Here is a 25,868-nt window from a genome sequence, read left to right on the forward strand (position 1 = left end):
TTCAAAAATCTAACCAAAATTAGGAACTTAGTGGGGAGGTTTAACGGGAAAGTAGATATAATTCAATTAGAAAACAAGTAGAGTGGAAAGTAGCTTGGAAAGAAGTCCAAAATGGAGCTTCAAGACAAACAGCTTATAGAAGAGGTTAAGAGGCAGAGAATAAAGTGAGAAATTGCTGTGCATTTTTTTAGAGTACAAGGAAAGTAAAGATTGGTGGGGGTGGGGAGAGAAGAAAAATTGAAGAAAAAAATTTTTTAAGATTTTTTTTTTCTTGCAAAGTCAGATATACAGAGAGGAGAAGAGACAGAGAGGAAGATCTTCCATCCGATGATTCACTCCCCAAGTGGCCGCAACGGCCAGTGCTGCATGATCTGAAGCCCGGAGCCAGGAACCTACTCCAGGTCTCCCACATGGGTGCAGAGTCCCAAGGCCTTGGGCTGTCCTCAACTGCTTTGCTAGGCCACAAGCAGGGAGCTGGATGGGAAGTGGAGCTGCCAGGGTTAGAACCAGTGCCCATATGGGATCCTGGCGCTCAAGGCGAGGACTTTAGCTGCTAGGCCACCACGCTGGGCCCCTGAAGAAATTTATAGTGAATCAGAAATCAGTAAAACATAGTAAGTATTCAAGAAGTTCATTTATTCCAAAATATGATAAGCAAAGGGAAATCTACATCTAGTTGTATCATGCTGATCTTAAAATTACCCAAAATATACCTTCAACTGAGTAAATGTTTCACTGAAAGCAAGCTTCTCAACAGCAAAAATGAAAGCCAGGTGAAAGTGGAATAACATCTTTATTTTTGCTAAAGAAAGTAATTACCAGTCTAGAATTTTAAACCCATTGAAGACGAGGATAAAACAAAGATTTTCTGATTAAACACCAACAAACTTTACCACCAATTTAGCTTCACTATAGCCAATTGCTAACGTTACTCATCCAATAGAAGGAAGATGATATAGCTGCAGGGAAGAAACTTGTGGCTAGGTAGGTGTAACTCAAGAAGGCTGAATATATTTGTCATTAAAACTTAAATGCAAATTGCAAATTTAAAAAGACTACAGGGACTTATTCTTGCACTGCAGTTTAAGCCTCCATTTGGAATGCCAGCATCCTGATGCAATTGCAGTTCTGGCTGTTTGATTCCTGAGGCAGATCCCTGCTAATGGACCTGGGAAAACAGCAGAGGATGACCTAAGTATTTGGGCCCCTGAACCCTGGGGGAAACAGAGAAGCAGCTCCTGATTACTGGCTTAAACCTAGTCCAACCCCAACCATGGTGGCCATTTGGGGAATAAACCAGCAGATTGAAGTTTTCTCTCTGTAAACCTCCTTTCAAGTAAAAATAAATAAATCATTTAAAATAATAATACAGCACATTTTAATGCATGGGTAACACAAGAAGGAATAAAAAAGCTGAATAAATCTTTTAAATTCTTCCGGATAATTGTAAAACCAAATATGCTTAATAGATGTGTTTTAATGAAACTAATGAAATTTTTATATCAAGTTTCCAACAAATACAAGAATGAAGAGCAGTGATATAATGACCATAGAACTAAAATTCCTCCAAAAATTTCAGCAGATGAGCTCCAGTAATATTTTGAAATTAAACATCTATTTTGAAAATGTAATACAGCTTAATATTCAGAATGCAATCAGGATGATTCACTATCTTAAAAATGCTGAAGGAGAAAAAAATTCAAGAAAAAGGATTTGCTAGGATTAACCATCCATTCATGACTCAAAATTCTTAGCAAGATGTCATTAAGAGGAAATTTTTAAAATCTGAAACCCTACAGAAAACATCAAAGAGAAGCATTTCCTTGGAGATTTGCAATAAACATTATTCCAGTTTCTACTTTTTTTGAAGAAAATAATCATAAACAGATTTAGTCTTAAATAGCACTTAATTATTTATATTTCACTGGAACATTTCATAATGTTAGAAAAATATTATAGGAGCTAAATGTTGCATTAAAGAGGATGAAAAAATGTAGCAAAGAAAAAAATTACTGTTTGTAAATGGTTATTACTAAAAAAAAAATCTGTAGATTAGGGCCTGGTACGATTGCTCAGTAGCTAAATCCTCATGTTTTATACACCAGGATCCCGTATGGGCTCTGGTTTGTGTCCCACCTTCTGCACTTCCCATTCAGCTCCCTGTTTGTGGCCTGGGAAAACAATAAAGAATGTCCCAAAGCCTTGCAGCCCTGCTCCAGTATGGGAGACTCAGAAGGTGGTCCTGGTTCCTGGCCTTAGATCAGTTCAGTTCTGGCCATTGTGGCCACCTGGGGAATGAACCAGTGGATGGAAAATCTGTCTCTCCTTTCCATAAATCTGATCTGCCTTTCCAATAAGAATAATTAAGTTTTAATTGTTTTTTTTAAAAATCTGTAAATTAGGTCTCTTGATGAGGTTATTTTAAAATGAATAATAGGTTTCTGGCCTCCTGTGTAAATATTAATTCCAGATAGGTGAGAATGTTATAACCAGAAAAGCTTTCTGCCCATATTTATACTCCGTGGAACTCTCATCTTCCTACTTTTGTTTCTTAATGTTACAATTAAAGGCCTCTTAAGCCTATGAATAGAGAGTGGATTAAAATAATGTCATTACAAAAACTGATGAAGAATGGGAAGGTTGGAATATTGAGAAGTAGGGAAGTGAAGGAAATATATCTATAAAATGCACAGAATATGTTTTTTCATATTACTACATTTAATTATATGACAGGAAAATAGTATCATGGCCTTGGAACACAGCAAGTTTTTTTTTTCAGTCATGCAAAGCTCTAATCATACAGAAAAAGATGGACAGGTTTGCTTACATTATTCAAAGATGCCATTTAAGACTGAAAGCCAAGAGTGGACCAAAGACTGTGTTTACAATGCAGCAGAAGGCTCAAGTGTATCATGTACTTCTAAAACTTCCGACACATCAGTTTGAGAAATGTAGAAAACAAAGTGGGGAAAAATAAGTAAAAAGATCTGAACAGGCACTTGAAAAAAAAAAACATAAAATAGCTAGTTAATAAACAAATAAAAATATGCCCAATTTCATAATAATCAGGTCGTACAAAATAATAAAATACTATTAGAAAGTCTAATAAAACCAAGTGTTGATGAGATGTGGAATAAATTCTAATGGGAGTATAACTTGATTCAGTTTGGAAACTACGATGTACTGTGGTTGGAGCTATGCATCCCTCTGGTTTGGCAATTTTGATTTTAGGAATATACCGAGAGACATGTATACTAGACTATTACAGCAATATTATTCATAATGATAAAAATGGAAACCAGTCCATATTTACTAACAAAATGTACACTAAGCAGACCATGGCACAGTCACACAATGGAAAAACACAGAATTAGCAAAAGGAATGAAGATTTTTCTAAATATTAAATATGGACAAATTGTTGAAAAGCTTACATTAAGAAACAATTTATTCTATGTCTATAAACTTTGAGAGGTAAATTGAGTAATAGAAATTATATATGATGAAATAAAAATATAGATGTGATTACAGTAACAGCCTGGGTAACTTAAGGTGGAAGACAGCAGAGTCAGTTGTGGGGAGAAAGGGTGTTGGCAATACATTTCTCCATCTAGCTTTCTGATAATTTATTTACTTAACATGTATATTGTATCTGCATTTCTCCATCTGCAGGTTCTAATTACCATTTCATTTATTTTTTAAGAAAATGGTTTTATTTTGAAAGGCAGATCTTCCAGAGAGGAGAGAGATCTGCCATCCTCCATTCGCTCACTCCCCACATAGCAACAATGGCCAGAACTGAGTTGATCTGAAGCAAAGAGCCAGGAACTTCTCTTCAGGTCTGCCACATGGAGACAGAAGCCAAGGATTTGAGCCATCCTCTGCTCTTTTCCCAGGTCTTCAGGCAGGGAGTGGGATCAGAAACAGAGCAGCCAGGGTCTAGAACTGGTACCCATGTGGGATGCTGGCGCCTCAGCGAAAGAGCACCTCTGATGGAGGATTAGCCCCTGTATCACCATGCTGGTTCCTTTTATTACCATTTAAAAAAAGGTTTCAGGGAAGGCATTGTGGTGTATCAGGTTAAGCTGCCACTTCTGTGGCCCACATTCCATTTCACATGTCCGTTTCTCTTCTGATCCAGCTTTCTGCTGATGCAGTTTGGAAAGCAGATGACAGAAGTGCCTGGACTTCTGCCATCACTTGGGAAGACCAGGATGGAGTTCCAGGTTCTTGGCTTCAGCCTGGTCGAGTCCTGGCTATTGGGGGTATTTGAAGAATGAACTAGTGGATGGAAGATTAATGTCTCCCTCATAGATAGTCTCCTAGATGAAAATTTTGAAATGTGCACTTATATGTGATACCAGCATGAATATACATACACACACATACAGGCGTACTGATTGTATGCAAAAGAAGGTGGTAAAGATAGAAGTCTTCAGACTGGTCTTGATATATACATGTTAATGTGTCTTGCCAGAATACTTTGCTAATCCTAATTAAGACATTGTAAGCCTCCTATATTATTTGTGGTTGCAGTTAAACCATGAGAGGTGTGTAAACTTTAATCTTGACACATTTCAGTTTTCTAAACATCGTAGGTCTTACTCTTAGAGAGTAATTTGTTTTTCATCTCATTTAGTGGTTTAGCAAGACGAAAGCTTTGTTGTCATCTATCAGTTTTACATAGAAAATTATCAACTTTCCTTATAGTGTTTCATAGTAAGAGTTAGTATTATTTTCTTCTCCATTCTTCAGTTTTATAACAGTCCCATCTGTGAAATGATAGCTTTCAAGAAACTTGCTTTGGGACTGAGCTTTTGAAAATCAGTGTTAATTTTTTTTTGTTTGCAAAGGAGAGCAATTCTGGTATAACAGTTAATATTTGTTTAGTTTAAGGTTTTTTAGTATAAGGCTTTTTCATACTGTTTTCATTCTAGTTGCCACAGTTCTAGCCTTGGCATTCTGTAACCAAGGAAATGTCCTACTTTGAGCACAGCATAGTACAAGTATACCTTTAAAAAATAAAATATTCAAGTTTGAATATTCTGAAACAAATCTTAAAAGAAAATTCAGTGACTCTAGTGACAGAAAAATATTAAGTTTTTACACTGTATTTCCTTGAAGAGAAAGTCTTGGCATGTTTATATATTTTTAAATTTGCGTTTTACCAGTATGACACACTGAAATTGCCAATGCTGCCTAAAAGAATATGTGTGTATATAGCTTAGGGAAACCAATCACTATAGTATAATGCAACTAAAAAGTGAAATTTAAGGGCTGGCTTTGGCACAGCTGCCACCTGCAACACTGATATCCCATATGAGTACCAGTTTGGGTCTTGGCTGTTCCCGTTATGATCTAGCTCCCTATTAATTTGGGGAAGCAGCAGCAGATGGCCCAAGTATCGGGCCTTTCTACCCAACATGGGATACTGGAAAGGACCTCCTGCTCCAGGCTTTGGATTATACAAGCTTTGACCATTGCACCCATTTGGAGGGTGAATCAGCAAATGGAAGAACTCTCTTTATAACTTTACCTTTCAAATAAATAAATTTTTTTAATAAAATAGAAACTAAAATTTACATTTAAAAATCTGGGTAGAAAATGTATTTCTAAATTTAGTTGATCAGAATTTAGATAAATTTAATTCAAATGGGAATAGGAAGCAGTTATGAATGTGAATATAAATTCTTCAGTGAAATAAGTATTATGATAAAAATGCTAAACATTGATTTAGGAGTATGTTATGAAGATCATTTTTTGAAATATAATTGGGTTTAAATTATTTTTATAATATCCCATTTTGTTGGTTACCCCTCAGAGAGCCTTACTGCCATTTCTTTCACCTTTTATATTATGGGCATTTAAAAACATACTTAGAATTTAGTATGATAAAGTACTAATTAACCAAGAAAGTTTTAAATTAACGAAGACCTGAAGCTTTTCTTACAAATATGACTTTAATGTTCATAGTGTTGGATTAGCTACACTAGACAAATGGCATCTATATGCATGTAAGTCGAAATATACTTAAGGTGCAAGTTAAAATTAATAGCACATTACTTTTCAACAACTTTATATTCAAGACTCATCAGGGATACATTTTTAACTTTTACAAAACACGTATTAGGCATATTTGACATACAAGATTTCATACTAAAAAAAAATTTCATACTGATGACTTTCTAAACAGAAGCATAATGCTTGAAATAATTTTGGTGTGATACTAGAGGTCTTCAGAACTGAGAATTGAGTTGGGTGTTGTATGATATTGTGAAAGGTGATGTAATTCTGTGTAGAAAAATGAAATAAAAACATTACATATTTAAATTGCACAGATACTTTCTTTTGAAACTCAGATTCCCAATCCTATGTTATATAAATCTGGCATTTTGTTTCTCTGGTCTGTCATAATGACTTGCTACTAGGAAAGCTCTTGTTTCACCTTGCATTTGGGCTTTTTTTTTTTGTTCACATTGTTCTTCAGATGCCATTAAACTGCAGCTGGTTGAAGCAGGCTTGGTTGAGTGTCTTCTAGAGATTGTTCAGCAGAAAGTGGATAGTGACAAAGAGGATGATACTGCTGAGCTCAAAACTGCTTCAGATCTAATGGTTTTATTACTTCTTGGAGGTGAGTTGTAACTTACACCATCCACAGAACATGGCTGTCAGATACTTTTCAATATATTAAATTTCTGTCATTTTCGCATCACACATTCTGTTGATGTAATGAACTGGAAACCTTAAGCACATCAGTGAGAGGATGAGAAATAATGAACTTAAGTCTTTCCTATTGTCCCATATGTTTAGAACTGTTGTATAGAAAAAATAGCTGTAGCACTAAGGAACCACTGGATGTCTACCTGGGACATAGCCTAAAAACACTCTGTTGTCTGGTCTGTGTTAAAGGCTGTAATAAAATGTCTTTACCTTTCACATTATGAATTAAGTTTGTGAGCTATGTAGTTTCCCAGTCAGAAGCTTGGGAATATGGATTTGTTATCCTTAATTATTTTTCTTTTATTTAGCCATTTGTTTGATTTACCTCCAGATGAATCCATGCAGAAATTATTTGAAGGAGGAAAAGGCAATGTGTTTCAAAGAGTGCTCTCTTGGATTCCCTCAAATAACCACCAGCTACAGCTTGCTGGAGCTTTGGCCATTGCAAATTTTGCCCGAAATGGTAAGGGTATTGGTTCCTCCTTTATAAATCCAGTGTTCTGTATTTTTATTTCCAGTGGAAGAGTTCAGAAGTATTGTGACATGCAGTTGGAAGTTGTAGTGTTCTACAGTAGAGTGACTGTGCTTCTCAATAATATACCAATGAAAGAGCCAGAAGAAGGAGCTTATAGGCTCTGAGCACAAAGGAAGGATAAGGGGAAAGCTAATTACCCGGTTTGATCAATATATATGTATTGAAATATTGCATTGTACTCCCTGAAGATGTATAAATACATGTTGATGAACAAAACTAGGTATTTGTGTAATATATACATATTTGTTGCTTTAACTTTTTAGAAGTCACAAATACGGAGCCAGTGCGATGGCTCAGTAGCTAAATCCTCACCTTGCGAGCGTTGGTATCCCATTTGGGGCGGGTTCTTGTCATGACTGTTCCACTTCCCATCCAGCCTCCTTGCTTTTAGAGGATGTTACTCTGTGTCTCGCCTTCTCTCTAAATCTGATCTGCCTTTCCAATAGATATAAATAAACCAATAAGATTTCTAGAGACTGTCCTAAGAAATTGTATGTTCTATACAGTTCAACTAAATTCTAATGAAGATCCATGAATTATGAAGTATTTCTATTGAATACTGTGCATTTTAGAGCTTAGTAAACTTGAGTGTTATTCTATTATATGTTTGGTATAAGAAGATGTGCTCTTTTCTTGGTGATTTTAAGCTGAGTATTCTGCCTTAATACTTAAGTGAGAGAGCTCATTCATACTTCAGTGAGATGGCCCAGGGGCTAAATCCTCACCTTGTAAGCCTTAGGATCCCGGGTGAGCACCAGTTCATTTCCCAGATGCTCCACTTCCCATCCAGCTCCCTGTTTGTGACCTAGGAAAGCAGAAGAGAATTGCCCAAAGCCTTGGGACCCTGCACCAATGTGGGAGACCCAGAAGCAGCTCCTGACTTTGGACAAGCACAGCTCCAGCCGTTGTGGTCACCTAGGGAGTAAACTAGAGGATGGAAAATCTTTGTCTCTCCTTTTCTCTGTGAATCTTCCTTTCCGATAAAAATAAATCTTTTTTAAAAAGTTAGAATATTCCTTAGTTATTTCATTCCTTCTATTCAGTGTAGAAGCTCACACTATGGGAAATACAGCACACTTTTACTCTTAAACATAGTAACTTAAGTGATGGAGGTAAGACAGACCAACTATTGATGATTATTCAAGCCAAACATGGGATACTGTTGAAGTATTCTGTCTTCACTGTCAGCCATGATAACAGGAGGGTGAGAATAGTCAGTCACTGTTACATTGGCAGAAAACAAGCACCCTGTACTGTGTGTGAAACTACCAGTGACAATTTTAAGCATGTGATTTCTACCTGCCCTGATATGCATTATTGCTATGAGCAGGAGATCTTTGTTGCGTTTTTCTGTTCAGACTTCTCATTCAGTAAATAGAAAAATCTAAATATTTTTTGGGAAATGAACTGGATCTTTAATGTTTTATTGGCATGCATCAGTACTACAAAATCAATATTTAAAAGAAAAATGCTTCTGTTTTGTTCAGATGGAAATTGTATTCATATGGTAGACAACGGAATTGTAGAAAAACTCATGGATTTATTAGACAGACATGTAGAAGATGGAAATGTGACTGTGCAGCATGCAGCACTAAGTGCCCTCCGAAACCTGGCCATTCCAGGTAAGGTGTAAGATCAGAAGGCAAACGCGTAGAAAGTTTTAAAAGTCTATCCTTTTAGGGGCATACTTATGTACTTTAAGGAACTTTTCTGACATGTAGTAAAAGTTTTCAAATTATTCACTTTTACTGATAACTGGAAATCTGTTAAATAAGTTTTCAGACACTAGATCCCATATAAATCCTTTCTTCAAATTATTCAAACACCATTGTGAATGCCTGGCTTTTCATTAGGTTATACAGTCAAACTTTTTAAAAGTGTCTTCAGAGTAGAAAAGTTAATGACATTGATGAGCAGAATCCTCTAAAGACAAACATTTTTTTCCCTTACATGCGAAAACAGTGTTTTTTAAAAAGTGTCTCTGAATTAATAGTTTTTGAGCCATGAATCAGATTATCATGGGAAATAACACAGATGATAGCTTTCTAAAACTAAATGTTTGATTAGGTAAATTGTTTCCTAGGGAACAATCAGTTGAATCAATGCATTCAGTTCTGCTTAAATAGCATTTTAAAATTTATTGATACCTATAAAAATATACTGTGTCAATGTTTCCCATCAAGAACACCCACACCGTTTTAACCATAGTCTGTTTCTCTTTTTGTCTAGTTGTAAATAAAGCAAAGATGTTGTCAGCCGGAGTCACAGAGGCAGTTTTGAAATTCCTTAAATCTGAAATGCCCCCAGTACAGTTCAAACTTCTGGGAACATTAAGAATGTTAATAGATGCACAAGGTAAAAGAAATTCCTCATTTTTGGTATAACTGTGAGTATGCCTCTAGTTGGAAAGGGTCCTTTTGTTGTTGTTTTTGCTTATTTTTGAGTTCTAAGCCCTTCAATACATTGCTTCCTTAATGTTCTTCAAAGTCTGCCACAGTACTAACATATGGCCAGGCTTAATCAAAACAGGTACGGAGTTGTTTGTATGTTTTGTAATAAATTCTAAGGCTTTACATAAAATGCCAAACAGTCCTTGATAATAAACTCTACATCTTTACAGAAAGTGAGAAAATGCCAAACAGTCCATCAGATAAGGAATGTTTGAAATACTTGCTTTAATAAAATTGCTGTTCTATGCTTTTGAAACGTGTGATTTCCTTAACACTTTTAGACCTTGACTAATGATTGCTGCTGATTGCCATTTGTTCCTTTGAGAGTTGTCTTTTTTTCCTATAGCAGAAGCTGCTGAACAACTGGGAAAGAATGTTAAATTAGTGGAGCGTCTGGTGGAATGGTGTGAAGCCAAAGATCATGCAGGTGTGATGGGCGAATCCAACAGACTGCTCTCTGCCCTCATACGGCACAGTAAATCAAAAGTAAGTTCCAAAGGAAATTGTGACTAGGAAACATTGGACTTGCCTCTTTGGAAACCCAGCATCACAGAACCTACATAATAAGCCTACCTTTTTATGTGTTTATATATCGACACATTCAGTAACAATGCTAAGGAAAATGTATTGAAGATGCATTATTTACTTTCTTATAGTACTAATGTGTAACACTTTGGAATCAATAGATGGAGTCATATTTTTAATCTCATTTAGATGGTCAGGTTTCTTTGTATCTGTTTCTTAATATACAAAAACAGATGAGATCTGTCTAAAAACATTGTGAGGATTTAGTGACATCAAGTCTATGAAGTGATAGCTGGTACCCATCACATAGGAAGCACTCGAGAAACCAAGGTTTCTCTTGCTGCTGCTTCTATTGTTGCCACTACAACCAGCACTCGTGTCAGACACTAACCTTGCTAGCTGTGGACATTGAGAAATTACATGGTATTCAGATAGCATATGGTAGCCAGAACAGAGTTGAACAGAATATATTCTAATAGCCATGTATTGGTAGGTAACCAGAGAAAGAAGACATGATCTGTTTTAAACATATAATGCTGAGAACCCCAGTCAGCAGCCTGCACCTAATTTAGTAGATTGTATTTCTTTACATATATATATATATATATACACACACACACACACACACACATACATATAACTTGGTCTAAGGTGAGCCTTTGATCACTTGAGTTATACAACCTGAATGGTGGTTATACGTAAGAAAATCAGTTTAGAATTCAAATCCTTCAGCTATTTTCATTTACTTAGGGATTTAGAGGAAAAAAAAAAAGTGTTTCTTGTTGCATAAATCTCTTTCATGTCTATAATTGGCTTCACCGTCATAGCTCTGCCCTCTGGTTAGCCACAGACTTGCCCTTCTCCTTCAGATGCTGAAGTTTCAGGGCTGTTCCTAAGGTAAAAACAGTTGTTTTCCAGGAACTTCTTATTACCTGTCTCATCCAATCTTTTTCCACTGACACCAACCGTTTGTGGGCACTATGACTAAATAACAAAATGACCTCCTTTTGTACTTTTTTCACCCCTTCTGCATCTGAAGTCTCTCCTAGACACACTTGTTTGCCATATAAATATAAATGTTAATGTAATGTTAATAGAAATGTTAATGTTAAAGTTAATGTAGCATGAACTTACCTGTCTAGTGAGAGGACTGATAGTAAAAGCACATAAGAATAGCATTGAAGCCACATATTCCATTCAACAGGAGAGAGACCAGTGCTGTCTGGGAGATCTGGGATGGTGTTATAGAGGGGCAGATGTTTCACATAAGGTGCAAGTTTACCTTGCAGGTTCCTGGAGAGGAGATGACCTGAAGAAATGGGGGCACAGTGCTCTTTTGTCAACTGACAAAGTTTATTTCCAGGGTTTCAGCTTTTATGCATTTCATGAAACAGTGGTTCAGACATAACTCAGAATTAGCTTCTTTGTAGTCTGTGTTCTTACACATGAACTAACAAGGCGACCTAGTCAAAAGGTTGTTATAACAGGGAATAGATAATACTGTCCATCCTTGATTTACTGGACAGAGCACAGATGTCCACCTATCTTCAAGGAGAGCATGAAAGCGCATGCTGGGACTCACTGGCAAGAGCACACTGTGGGTGAGAGGCCTTCCGCCTTCTCTTTCCTGGAGCCTCTTCTCAACAGGGTCCCACAGGCCTCTGCTGTCCCAGCTTTCCTACAGGCTGTGTTCTGACAATAGGGGTCTCAGGAGAAGTGTTAGAAACTGCAAATAAAGCAGTATTGCTGGAGCACAGTATATGGGGATGATGGCAAGAGAAAATAAAGATTGAAGCTTGATATGACAAATCAAAGATTTTCTAGAGAATTTTAGAAGCTTTTAAGCAGCAGAGTGCCATCACTGGGTTTTCATTTTGAAGTCTGACAGAGGGCTTTCGTGGAGGCAAGCAAAAGAAATGGGAAGTTGTTACAAAAATATACATGAAAGATGAAGATCTGAATTAAGGTTTGAGGTTGAACAGTTGACATTGCTGATGTTAAACCACTTTTGACACAAAGGAGTACATTTTATGGGAGAAAAGAAGCGAAGGATTTGAGAAGGATAAAATCAACTAAATGTGACAGGTTTGCTGGAGGAGGTGATTTTAAAGAAAACTCCACAGTTCAGCAGCAGCCCTGGGCTGTGTTTTGCCATTAAAATATGCTATAGGAAGAGATGTAATTTGTTTATTCCTTACTCTCAGTCTCAGCACTTTTTGGAACTTAACCAGCATTGATTTAAAATTTTTAAAAAAAAATCTTAATTCTGTCTAGTTAGGTTACAAACAACAGACATGATTCAGGCATCTGATTTGGAACTTTAAGTTCCTGTTACATAAAGTAGGAAGCCATAATGACTTTGTGACTTCAGTTTGGTATCAGCTAGCAGTTATATAACAAACCATTATCTATAGAAGATGCACCCCAACTGTTTTAAGGGCCAAAACTCTTGAAATACAATAGTCTATTCTCTTGAAATACAATAGTCTATTGAATTTTGAAAATCTTGAGGAATATAATGAGTTTCATTTATCATAGATTTTCCTTTCCTTCATCTAATCTCCATTCTTCCTCCCACTCCCACACACTTTTCTATTTGTTGAGTATCCATCACTCTGTGGGAGCTTTGAAAAATGAAGACTGTAAAGCAGCACCTTTCTTGATGCTGTGTGTATTTATGTATGTAATAGAAAACAGTGTGAAATTTTATAGGATTGTAATGACATTTTAACTTCAGAAATGCAATTAAATATCAACCAAGTAATTTCCACTTTACATATTTATTTTCTGCAGTTAATAGGATTTACACTGGACATGTGAAAATACCTCAAGTTTGTGGGAACTAGAATTAAGATGAGTTAGTTTGAATGCATACAAAACTCTTCAGAAAGTACACAGAGAAAAGATGGAAGCTATGGCAAATTTGCCTAGACTATAAAATCTTTTTCACAGAACATTATCTACTAATTCCGTTTTGCACAATTTTTTTTTTAAGTACTTGGAGGTGCTTGGGAAAATGCTGCTCTGAAATACACTTACAGTAACACTAGGTGCAAACTGGCTACATAAAGATCCTCAACCGGCTGTTATGAATCACAGCGCTCTCCATGTGTTAAACTTTGAAGAGCATACTCCTTTTAAAGTTGCCCTGAATCCTGTCTGAGTTCATCCCTCCAGAAGTAAGATGGTTAGATTTCTCTCTACATCTCAGGTTTATGCGATGAGGGAAATTCACACCGTTGAAAGAATGCCCTCAAATGGAGCTCCTCGCCAGTTTTCTGGATCTTCATACTGCACATAGCTAAAACTAATTTTTTTTCCTTTGTCAGTTTCTGCTAACTCAGAGTATAGAAGCTCTGTCAAGGAATCATTCTTAACTCTCTAAGGGGATAGCATTCATCAATTGTATTTTAAGCTGAAAGCTTATTTAAGGAAATGTACTTAGTCATTCACTCATCCATCGAACAAGCATCCAAGTCCCAATTTGAGAAGACTTTGATGGTAGTCTTGGAAAAAAATTTCAGTAACACCAACCTGCATATTTATAAATTGATTATTCTCTAATCAAGCCTATCTCAAAACATTCTGTTTGTGAGCAACATGATTATTCAGTTTTCAGCATGGTTTTAAAACCTGAATATATTTCAGTCACCAAGGCCAGATTGCCTATTAATGCTAAGAAGATAAAATTGTTGGCAAAGACAATTGGTTCTGATCTTATGTCCCCAAACTGAATTTTCTAAAAGAAAACTACTTTGAAATAATGTTTTATTATACATAGTTCTGTTTTCTAACTTTGTAAAAATACTTAGAAATTTTTACGGGTTTTACAGAGACATTTTGTGGTTAGCAGGGCTCTCTGTAAGAACTGTTCCATTCTGTAATATGTAGAAGTGCTTTGAAAAAAATTAAAAATGACTTCTAGATTAGTTTTTTAAGTCTGTTGGTTAACTTGCTGATATTTTTATAGGTGATCCTTTTTGCTACATGAACTGCTAAAAATCTTTCATCTTTTGAAAAATATCTTGAGGTTAAAAAGTAGCAATACACATTCATAGAGGCATAAGTCATATTAAATGATTACTCTGCATAGATGAATTTAGGACATTAGTTTTACATTGACCATAAAAGACTGAGGACTTGGTAATCAAACTACTGCATTTGAACATTAGCTTTGCCATTTACTCGCCATCTGGTCTTGAGATTTCCTACCTTGAGTTTCGGTGTCTTCATCCATATGCTGGAAATGGTTTTACTAATGGGGATTTCCTGCAGAATGAAAAAAAAAATGCAATAAGGACCCGGTATAATAATTGTTCCATAAAGGAAAGCTTTTGATATGAGATTACTTTTATAATTTTTTAAAGATTTATTTTTATTGGAAAGTCAGATACACAGGGAAGAGGAAGATCTTTTGTCCACTGATTTACTCTCCCAGTGGCTGCAGTGGCTGGAGCTGAGCTGACCCAAAGCCTTGGGTCATCCCAGACTGCTTTCTTAGGCCACAAGCAGGGAGCTAGCTGGATGGGAAGCAGGGCCACCGGGACATTAATCGGTGCCCATATGGGATTTTGGCATGTGCAAGGTGAGGACTTTAGCTGTTAGGCTACTGCGCTGGGCTCAATATTAGATTGCTTTTCTCACATAACACAGGTAGAATGCTTTACCTTTTCCCCTGCAAACTATAGGCAAAGCAGTTTCATACAGCAGTAGCTGTTTAATATTTGTCAAATATTTGGAGACAGGCATTTCTAAAGGTGTTTTGGAAAGAAGGGAGAACAAAGAAACTATGCTGGATATAACATCACTTTTGATGTTCTGATATTTCCTGTTCTTCCTCCTGCACTGGACTTTGCAGGGTGAATTTAAAAAAAAAATAAAAGGATGAAATGACCATCTAAAGGCCAAAGGTTCTCAGAATTGGCATTGTGGTGTACCAGGTAAAGCCAACTCCTGCCATGCCAGCATCCCAAATAGGTTCAAGTTCATGCCAATCTGCTCCACTTCCTGTCCAGCTCCCTAGGAAAACTGCAGATGGCGCCCAAATGGTTGGATTCCTGCCACCCATGTGGGAGACCTGGAAGAGGCTCCTGGCTCCTAGCCTTGGCCCGGCCCAGGCCAGGCTGTATCAGTCTTCTGGAAGTGAACCAGTAGGTGGAAGATTTCTTTCCTTGCTATCTCTTTCAAATACAATTTTAGAAGTTTACCAAAAAAACTATTAATGGAAATTTACTATATACCAAAATACAGCTCACATAAGTTACCGTAAAAATAATCAGAAATTCCAAGTGTCTCTACTTTTCTTAAAAATGTTCATAAGATAAAAATCCAAAGTAAGCATTTTTCAAAAACTTTAGCAAATTTGAAAGAGTTCCATCTGCTGGTTCCCTTCCACTTGCCCCTGACAGTCTGGTAGAATCCAGGAACTCCACCCCGGTCTTCCACATAGCTGGTAGGAGCCCAGGTCCTTGGGCCATTATTGGCCATCATTACAAGCAGCAGCTAATGTACTATGCTGCAAATGCCAGCCCCAGTTCATATCCAGAGCTTCACAGTAAAAATACTAAAAAGTATCCATAAATCAGTTTAAGTATTCTTCAGTTGTAACTTCCCACTTTATGAGTTTTAACACAACAAAATCCTCTGTAGAATGAAGATAAAAATGGTTACTAGAGATAAATGTGATTGTATTTGTTATCTAACTTGTAAGATACTTTTCCCGGGGTAGTTTTCTAATTGTGAAAAAAGCCTATGAGACACACATCATCCTGACATCATAGATGAAGTCGCTAAGATAACAAAAGTTCTGGACTTTTCTCAGTGTTGTTGCTGTGATATTGAATCCAGAACCTGCTGCGCCACTTTGCCATGAATACAATACACAGGGCACCATGAAAATGGGGACAGACAGAGAATTTTGATTGAAGTCCTGCTCAATCCTTTTCCATGTCATCCAATTGCCTATTTATCTTATGGACCCAAGGGCTAAAAAAAATACTATTTGTAAATTTTATAAAAGCTTTATCTGAAGCATCTGAAGAACAGCTACTTGGTAATATTGTAAGAAAAAGAAAACTTTGCAATCCAACTATTATTCTCTGCTGTTGATCCTGAGGTAGGTCAGCATTTAGGAAAATGGAGCTTCTGTTCCCTGGCTTTTATAGCTTGTAGGCCCCTCTATTCTGTGTTGGAAGTGCACTGGTCTTTCTTGCTTCAGAAGTTCAAGTTGTCATCTTTTGATGAATTTATTTTAAAGCTAAAAGCTTTTTGCTTTTACTGGGGGGAAAAAATCTGGTTAAATGCAATGATTCATACAGGACACTATCACAAATCCATTCAGCTTAACAATACGTTGACTGACTGTAATGCAGTCTCTCTGTTTAAAATTAAAGTTTATAATTCTGTTATTTATTGTAGGATGTAATTAAAACCATTGTGCAGAGTGGTGGCATCAAGCATCTAGTTTCCATGGCAACTAGTGAGCATGTAATAATGCAGAATGAAGCCCTTGTTGCTTTGGCACTAATAGCAGCTTTAGAATTGGGTAAGTGCCCGGTGACCAACTTATTTTCTGCTGTTTTTATCTTTGATGAAAGAAGTTCAGGAGTGGAATCGATAGCACAGCACCTTGACTGGAAGCATTTCGGCCATACTTATGTAAAATGCAGAACATCTAATTAGCTGTGTTACCACAGCTGTGTCCTTCAGCTGTGCTTTTGGTAATGTTTTCGTGCCAATGTTATAAGATTGTTTAACACTTTAAGTGGTTATAAATTGCTATTAAAGAATATAGAAAATGTTTAGATTTCCTAGACTATTTAAAGTACAACATCAAGTGAAGAACCCGTTACTCTTTCAGTAAGCCAGACCCTCTCTTCAGTCTTTTCTCTCGCCAATTCTCTTCATCTCATCCATCACCATGATTTCTATTAATTTTGTAACACTTTTGTTGTTAATTACTGTCTTCTGTGTTACTGTTATTTGTGTTTTGGCTTCAAGTTCCCTCAAACCAGAGTCTAAATTCAGTTTCTAACATATTGCATTTTTTTTTATAATAAGCTTTACTTATTTGTCTGTTTTTATTGAAAAGTCAGATTTACAGAGAGGAGGAGATACTTAGAAAAAAGACATTCTGTCCACTGATTTACTACCCAACTGGCTACAACAGCCAGAAGTGAGCTGATCTGAAGCTAAGAGTTTCTTCCAGGTCTTCCATACAGCTTTGAGCCATCCTCTATTTCTTTCTCAGGCCAGAAACAGGGAGCTGGAACGGAAGTGGAGCAGCCAAGGTTATAATTGGAACCATATGGGATACTGGCGGAATACAAGGCAAGGACTTAGCCACTGAGCTTCCGTACCGTGCCCCGAATAAATCTTTTAAAAATTCGGGCCTGGCGCAGTGGCCTAGCAGCTAAAGTCCTCACCTTGAATATGCCAGGATCCCATGTGGGCACAGGTTCTAATCCTGACAGCTCTACTTCCTATCCAGCTCCCTGCTTGTGGCCTGGGAAAGCAGTAGAGGACAGCCCAAAGCTTTGGGACTCTGCACCCATGTGGGAGACCTGGAAGAAGCTCCTGGCTTCGGATTGGCTCAGCTCCAGCCGTTGCGGCCACTTGGGGAGTGAATCATCAGACGGAAGATCTTCCTCTCTGTCTCTCCTCTCTGCATATCTGACTTTCCAATAATAAAAAAATTAAATAAATACTTCATGGGTATTCTACTACTGTAGTAGTTGTTTGAATGTTAAAAAAAAAAACTTCAAAAATGTTTTTCCTCCTCTCAGTCACTCCTGCAGTCTATAGTTTAAGATTCTGTGGTCTTTCGTCCTGACTCAGCCTGGGACTTCTCTCCCAGAGGTGAGTCATTAGTTGGTCTACAAGGTCTCCATCTTTAAGCTTGGAAGGCTTTATGTATGCTCAAGGTAATGCAGCAGTTAATGGAATGTACCTGAGGCGAGAGCGGATCTGGTTTTGTGTCCCTTGTGTTTAGTATCTTCCAGTAAGCTGCAGCTTCCTGAGAGCTCAACACTTGCTGGGTCACCACGCAGTAGAACTACAGAGACAGTACACTTGCATACTTCGGTATCTAGGGGGCTTAGCAATCACAAGTAACAAAGCGTGAATAAGCTATGCTACCTTTTAATACACAATATGCTTTGAAAACCTCGTTTCTCTAGTCTTGTGTCCTTATAGATTATAAGGAACTGTCATCACAAATCTCTAATAGTGTTAAAAGACATTTTGAAGAGTCCTTGTTTTTTGAAATGTAATTAAATATTCAGAGTGCAATTGTAAAAAAGTGGTCCTTTGTGTTCACTGTGCAGTTTTTCCCAGTGAGGTACCAATTTGGAGACCTACAGCATGGCTTAACCATTGACATAGGTTACTCATTTAAATTTCCCCAGTTTTATTCATACTCATTTGTGTTTGTAAGTTCTGTATGGTTTTATCATCCATTTAAGATGGTATATACCATCAATCATAACATTTCCAGCATCACAAAATTCCTTTCTGTTGTCCCCTTACAGCAGCCACCTGCTTCCTCTATCTCCCACGTTGTACCTGTATCCTGGAAAACACTAATGTATTCTTCATTATTAAAATTGCTATCTTAAAAATTTAGATAACTTTAGTCAAACGGCATAACCTTTGGGGATTGACTTTTTGTGCTCAGCATAATTCTAAATCATTTTTTAGTCTTTATAATGTTTTATTGTTGAATAGTGCTTCATGGTATATCCTTATGTAACCACTGCTTGTTTAATGAGTCACCTGCTGAAGGACATTTGAACTGCTTCCAGTTTGGCACTTTAAAAAATAGGTGCTAAGAATTTTTTAAATTCATTGTGTGCAAATTCTTCAGTGAATGTGAATTTTCATTTATCTAGGTAAATGCCTTGGAATGATATTTGTGTCACTATTGTATAGAATGTTCCAAAAGAATTTCAGATGAGAGGTAGATGAAACAGTACTGTCCATAATTGTTGAAGGTGACAGTGGGTATTTCTGTATATGTAGCATTTTTTTCATAATACAGATTTGTTTCATTATCAGATGTTAAGCCTAATTAAATGTCTTCTGAAATTTGGTTTCATCTACTCCTTTCACATAGTCTGAAATAATAAAAGATCTAGGTAAATGTTAATCATTCTCTCTGGGGAGGTTCCACAGTTTCTAGAGAAGTATTTCTAGGCTGAATATGCTGAGTTCATATACAGTGAAAATAACTTTTTATATTTTAGGCACTGCTGAGAAAGATCTAGAAAGTGCTAAACTTGTACAGATTCTACACAGATTGCTAGCAGATGAAAGAAGTGCTCCTGAAATAAAATACAATTCCATGGTCCTGATCTGTGCTCTCATGGGATCTGGTAAGTATGTTTTAACATCATTTGATGTATCAATACATCATTAACCCTAACCGCCAAGTACAGATGAAAAGTATGAAAACGATGGCTTGGCATTTTAAAAGCTTTAGAGATAATATCTCTGAAGATGCAGGACTTCTTTACAGTGAAAATATTTTCAAATGATTCTTACTATAGTAGAAAGTATCGTATTAGCATATATAGGCAAAAATTAGGCTTAAAAGTTTCATTAACCTTGTTACTTTATATAAGATTCTTAATTTGTATGCCATGATATTAGCTAAGAAATTTGTTACAGAAATCATGGGTATATCCGCCTAGAGACCTGTGTGTGGAGAAGAGTATCACAAGGGTCTTACTTGAATAGTTTTGATAGTTCTGAGTTGGTTTCATTGCTCCAAGGTTAAGAAAATCTTCCCAAAGTCTGTTGGTTGACAGAGTCCACCTTAGTGCATCCACAGACCCAGGAACATGCTACAAAGCTTGGCCAGGAGAATTGTCCAACCTGTTCTACTTTCCATCATCTGATGAGGCAATTTTCCTTGCTGGCCTAGATGAGCTGGCCATCATGTTGCCTTAGTGTACCTGGGCATGCTGACCAGTGCACAGGCATCAACTGTGCCGGCCCAGTCCCAATAACTACTCCATGGTCAAACCATACATCCTGTGATTCTCCCTGTGGCTGAAGTCTGAGTCTAGTGGTCTAGCTGGGGTGTTCTCCAGCAAACCACCTGGGATTACCTGAGACTAAGCTTGTGTGTGCTAGCCCAACACACATACCAGAGGATGATCAGTTCCTCTGCGGCCCCACATCTCTCTTGAGCTGTCAGGTGCTGCAATAATCATGGATTTCTATGTTAGCAATTGGAACATATATTCAATGTGCAGTGATCAAAAAAAAGAATAGTTTGGATTTCCTTTTCCTTAAACTTCAAGTTTTTCTTTATATTAGCATACTTTAAATTCTATTCTTATTGCCCTCCTTAAAGCAAGTTATATAAGCAAGGATACTTAAGTCTGTGAAGGGGCTGGTACTGTCGCCCAGCATGCCAGCCACTGCTTGTAACACCCACATCTCCTATCAGAGTACCAAGGTGAGTCCCAGCTACTCCACATCTTTCTGCAATGTGCGTGGGAAGGCAGCAGATAATGACCCAAGTCCTTGGGCCCCTGTCATCCACATGTAAGACCAAGGTGGTGTTCCAGGATCCTGGCTTCAGGATCCTAGTCCTGGCTGTTACATTTATGAGGGATAGGAGGATAAACTAACAGGTGTGGAAGACAGCTAACTGTTACTGCCTTTCATAGTAAATATATTTTAAAAAGTTGTTTAGTGAAATCAAAAGTAGGGTTTATTTGGTGTAAAAATTTACTTGAAAGGCTTAATACAGGTAGAGAAGGTTTAGAAAGGGTCGTCCAACTGTTCATTTACTCCCCAGATGTGGACCAGGCTGAAGCTAGGAGCTAGAAACTTTGCCTAAGTCTCCTATGTGGGTGACAGGGTCCCAGGCATTTGATCCATTCTCTGCTACTTTTCCCAGTCAATTAGCAGGAAGCTGGATTGGAATTGGAGCAGTTGGCACATAAACTGTTCCCCAAATGGGACACTGTTGTTGCCAGTTGTGGCTTTACCCACTATACAACACTAGCCCATGCTGACAAAAAATCTTAGAATCTATGCATACTAGGAGTCTTCATGAGAATGAGTAGCATGAAAACACCACATGGATTTCAAAACTTTTTGTACAAAATGAACTTGAAATTCCATTTTCCATGAACTTCTTGAAGTACTTTCATAAGTAATATAGGTATGATCTGTTTCGTGGTAGAGAACCCTACAGCTTACCTATCTACTTATATTGTATATTGTATTTTTTTAATCCAGCCTTTCTCTATTTCTCCCGTTCCTTGCCTGACAGCTAGTGTTCTGCTCTCCAAGTCTATAAAATAAACTTAGTTTTTCCATGTGAGTAAAAACATACAGTATTATTTTATGATGGAGTCTTTAGATACAAAAACATTTTTCACTTTGATGAAACTCAGCTTCTTGTTGCCTGTACTCGTTTCCAAAAGAGTATTTTCCATGTCCTGTATCATAGTTTCCCCCCTCTGTTTTCTTTTCCTCTATATCCTCACAGTTTTAGTCCTTACACTTAGGTCATGAATCTTCCCTTTTGTTATATTGGGAAAGCAGAGAAATAGACACTGGGGGTGGAATGGATGTTAACAGGTTTACATCAGCTGGGTCACTCCTCACATGCCTGAAACATCCAGAGCTCGCCAGATTTCCCGCATAGGTGGCAGAACCCAAGTACATGGGCCATTGTGTGCTGCATCCTGGTGTGTACAGTTTCAAGTAGCTGGATTGGGAGTGGAGGTGGGATTGTATCCCAGACAGTCCAATCCAGGATTTAAGAGTCTCAAGCTGTGGTTGACCTGCTGTCCTGTGGTAGAATGTTGGTTCTAATTTTATGTGTCATCCTGTTAAACACATGCGTTTGAAAAGTGTTGACTATATTAAATGTTGAACTTCACTCTTCCTGTGCAGTGTTAATCTTTAGGAGACTACTGTAACTTCCTAGAATTTAAACTAAATGGGACAAGAAAGCCAAAAAGAGAAGGATGGGAAGTTTGAGACTAGTGCCACAGAAATTCGTAGAAAGGATATGAAGTATAAGCTTTTTATTTGCCATAACTAATTTGAAACAGATAAAGATTCTTCAAGAAGTCATTGATTTTCCTATTTGAACTCTTGACAGGGTTTAAGTGGTATATAACTGACACATGAAGTCCTACAAAGAACTGTGTATAACTCATTATCCTAATCAACCTTAGACTACAGAACTAGATATCAGATGTATCTTTATAAAAGTATACCAAGTTTTCTGACTTTCTTTAAAACACTGCTTAGCTAGTGCTATGTGTCTTTCTCTAGAATTGTATCAAAAACATTTTGAGCATATGTCTTCAGTAGCATGAAAGATAGGACAATACATGGAATACAGGAACATACATGCCATGTTTTTTGTCTTTCAGAGTCTCTACACAAGGAAGTTGAAGATTTGGCTTTCCTAGATGTTGTATCCAAACTTCGTGGTCATGAGAACAAGAGTGTTGCCCAACAGGCCTCGCTTACAGAGCAGAGACTGACTGTGGAAAGCTGAGACGTGCACCATCATCCTATCTCTGAGATCCCCTCTAGTCCTCTGTCCAGCTGCCCTCCTCTTCATTCTCTACCATATCACTTGTGCATGCGTGTAACGTTCCCATACCAATGGAAGAACTGCTGTAGGTACATGCCTAGTAAGATTTCTAAACACATAGTTAGTGTGAACACGGCTTTGTCAAACAAGTCTCCACCCATAATATGGTTCTCTTGTACTCCTGTTGCTTGAACTACATTAACTAGAATGTGCATGTTGCAAACCTATGATGATATAAACTTGGTACTACATGATGACTTGCTCCTCACTTGCAGTAAGCTACATAATACTGTACTGGTAAATTAGAAACCAAGAATGCAGCAGGACCTGTCTAGCTAATTAAGATGAAATTGAATAGTATAAATAGCTCCATTTTTTTGGTGCTTTCGGAAGCACAGTGACCAAAAAAATTGTATGGCTGTACACTCATTAATCTTACCTACAAATGTCAAACCCCTGGTACCTAGCATTGAATAAAATTCCAGTGCTCTCAATCTTTACCCTATGATTTCTCCTTTCTCCTAGCAATAGGCAACTGAAATAGCCAAAAACTTGGCAAGACATACTAAGGTTTCTGATGCCATTTCGTTGGCTGTCTTAATACTCTGAAAATTACAAAGGTTTTCAACATCAACATGAAACTAGGAGTTGAAGAACCTCTAACACTGGAGCATTCAGTTACTACCTATATTTTAGATTCTGGTACATGTGCAGTCTCAACTCAGTATCTTCTTCCATCAGTTAATCAGCATTGTCAAGCACTTGTCTTTAAAACTCACTTGGTACTAGTCTTCAGGTGAAAGTGTAGCTCACTGAAAAATGGATTTGTGTGTGTGTGTGTGCTGCTGTTCATTCAGTTTGCAAGTGAGAAGTTTTATCTTGGTCCTTTTAATCTTATTAGGACTAGCAAGGAGGAAAGATGAACAAATAAACTTGTTTAAACTAAAAAAAAAAAAAAGGCAAGTTTTAAAAGCCATAGTAGCCAGTCCAGTTCATTCCACTGCTGGTCTCATATCTGTCATTGTTAAGTGTCCACTTCCACTCTTCCATTTAGAAGCAAGTAATTGTAAGAAAGCAAAGACCCAAGAGATGGGAAGACTCCCTGGGCAAAATAGAGTATAATCTTCACTGCCACTACCACCACCAAAATGGGTTTTTAAGAGCTTTAAAATGCAGTCTTTGTAAATTAAAGCATCGTGTGACCTACCTGCCTTCTCCCTGTACCCAAGTTTGACCACTCTCGACCTAAAAAGCAAAATGGCTCCAGTGTGGAAGAAAAGGACAATAGCACAGGCTGCCCAGGAAGTGAAAGGCATCCCAGCCTTCCAACAGGAGAAGCTGCTCCTGTCCACAGGAGCACCAAGTTGGACTTAGGACTCTACGAAAACAATTCAGGGAAGGTCCGACCCTAAAGGAGGTAAATCTTGACTTATTGTTCCCTTTGATATCCAAATAAGGAACTAATGTGAGTGCTTATGCTACACTTACTGTAAGAATCTTGTTTGTTGTTTTTCTCCTGGACTGGAGAGTGGACTATATTTTACTATAGGTTTTGAAAGACATCTGTAAAGTTACATAATAGATTGTCCATATTAATAACTTAATAAATAAACAGTATGAAACAACAGTGGCATCATTTGGTCTGTGCGTGTATTTTACATAGATTTCCAACTGCTGCAACAGTGCTTACTGACTACGGATGTCTAAAAGGTATTTGATGAATGAGTTCCTACTTTCCTGAAGTTTTAAGACTCCCTGAACTTAATTCCAAATGGATGAGTGATGAAAAATTTCAGATTTAGATAGTTTGACTTAAGGAAGATGTTAATAGTAGAGTTGTCCCTATTGAGAAATATGATACAGAAAGTCTTAGTATTCTAAAAATCCCATATTTGAGCAGACACTGTGTGGGCCAGCAGCTAGCAATCAATTTACTGATTCGGTAGGAACTCCCATCTCCACCAAAACAAAGTACAATTTAAGTTACCAGTTGTTCTATAGAACAATCAAGACCATGCTCCAAGATGACAGGTGTCTACCACACTAGACTGTGCACTGTGTGCTATGGCAGTGGGAGGCAGATCGTAGCTCCCACCACCTCGTCTCACTTCTAGAGACCACCAGTTCATTAGTTCTCTCTCCAGCACAAGTGTTTTCTGAGAGAATGGGGAAAAGTACAACAAAACTTTTAAGTAGCATCTTGTGCCAAGCTTTGAGCATTGATGAGAAGCATCAAGAAAACAAAAGATGGCCAAGTGAAATACACTGGAATATCCCTTCTGCCCTCAGCCCCATTAGCAACTTGGAATCTAATTACCCATCCTTTCCCAGATGGTAACCTCTCACTGCTCAAAGCAGAACAGATCAAACACAAGCGCCTAAACCATTGCTTTCCTGGGCAAAACACTTTTTGGAATACTGATGAAAGGAACTGGTAGACTTTTCAGTTCTGAAATGATTTCCTCATGAGTGGAACAGGACGCAGCTGTCCTGCAAGCAGTGTTGTGATGTGTTCTGAGAAACCCTGCGTGTGAACCACTCAAATAGGAATTGCGTCAGGAGACTTATTGTCCAATTCTGAGCACATGGGCTGAGGATGTCAGGATGTTAAGACACTTAGCTGAACATTACCCTTTGTATCCAGCTGCTGCAGAATTAGCTTAAAAGCCACATCACTCTAGGGAGCCAGGTTGCTTGAAATCACTAAGTATCTTATTGGGAAGTACTGAGTGATATGCTGGATGTGTCCTCATTTTGTAAGAGGAAAATTGAGGGCTGTTTTTTCCAACAGTTTGTTACTTTACATGCATGTGCATAAAGCCACTTCCAAGAATCCATGAAGATGGAAGTTTTTTTTTTGGGGGGGGGGGGCGGTGCAAAAAAAAAAAAAACCTTAATCCAGGCGTGGTATTTTCAGTGTTTTTTCTTTCCATGAATTTTTTTTATTCCTTATATGTATACATTTGGTGCTTTCACAAGATAAATTTGTATTTTGATTTTACTTTATGCCAATTTCTTGAAGTCCCTTTGGAAGGCTTCATGAGTGTATATGGGTGGGTCTGGCTGAAA

At 37.5% G+C, this 25,868-nt stretch overlaps 1 protein-coding gene across 7 annotated transcripts in view; it reads left to right on the forward strand.

Moving 5' to 3' along the window:
- Nucleotides 1-24,424, forward strand: part of RAP1GDS1 (Rap1 GTPase-GDP dissociation stimulator 1) — a 131,222-nt gene extending 106,798 nt beyond the window's left edge. For 5 of the 7 annotated variants that reach the window (XM_040966991.1, XM_040966995.1, XM_040966992.1 and 2 more), the window contains 8 exons: nt 6,486-6,629; nt 7,050-7,181; nt 8,741-8,875; nt 9,483-9,608; nt 10,050-10,189; nt 16,646-16,772; nt 19,471-19,599; nt 22,633-24,424. In XM_040966991.1, the coding sequence (XP_040822925.1) occupies nt 6,486-6,629; nt 7,050-7,181; nt 8,741-8,875; nt 9,483-9,608; nt 10,050-10,189; nt 16,646-16,772; nt 19,471-19,599; nt 22,633-22,760 (1,061 nt within the window). In that variant the 3' untranslated portion in view covers nt 22,761-24,424. The remainder of the gene's footprint in view (nt 1-6,485; nt 6,630-7,049; nt 7,182-8,740; nt 8,876-9,482; nt 9,609-10,049; nt 10,190-16,645; nt 16,773-19,470; nt 19,600-22,632) is intronic. The other 2 variants (XM_040966997.1, XM_040966993.1) reach the window with 1 other exon arrangement.
- The last annotated feature ends 1,444 nt before the right edge of the window (nt 24,425-25,868 follow it).

The sequence above is a fragment of the Ochotona curzoniae genome, unplaced genomic scaffold, assembly GCF_017591425.1.
Source record: "Ochotona curzoniae isolate NIBS_2020 unplaced genomic scaffold, NIBS_Ocur_1.0 scaffold_4506, whole genome shotgun sequence".
Lineage (NCBI taxonomy): Eukaryota > Metazoa > Chordata > Mammalia > Lagomorpha > Ochotonidae > Ochotona > Ochotona curzoniae.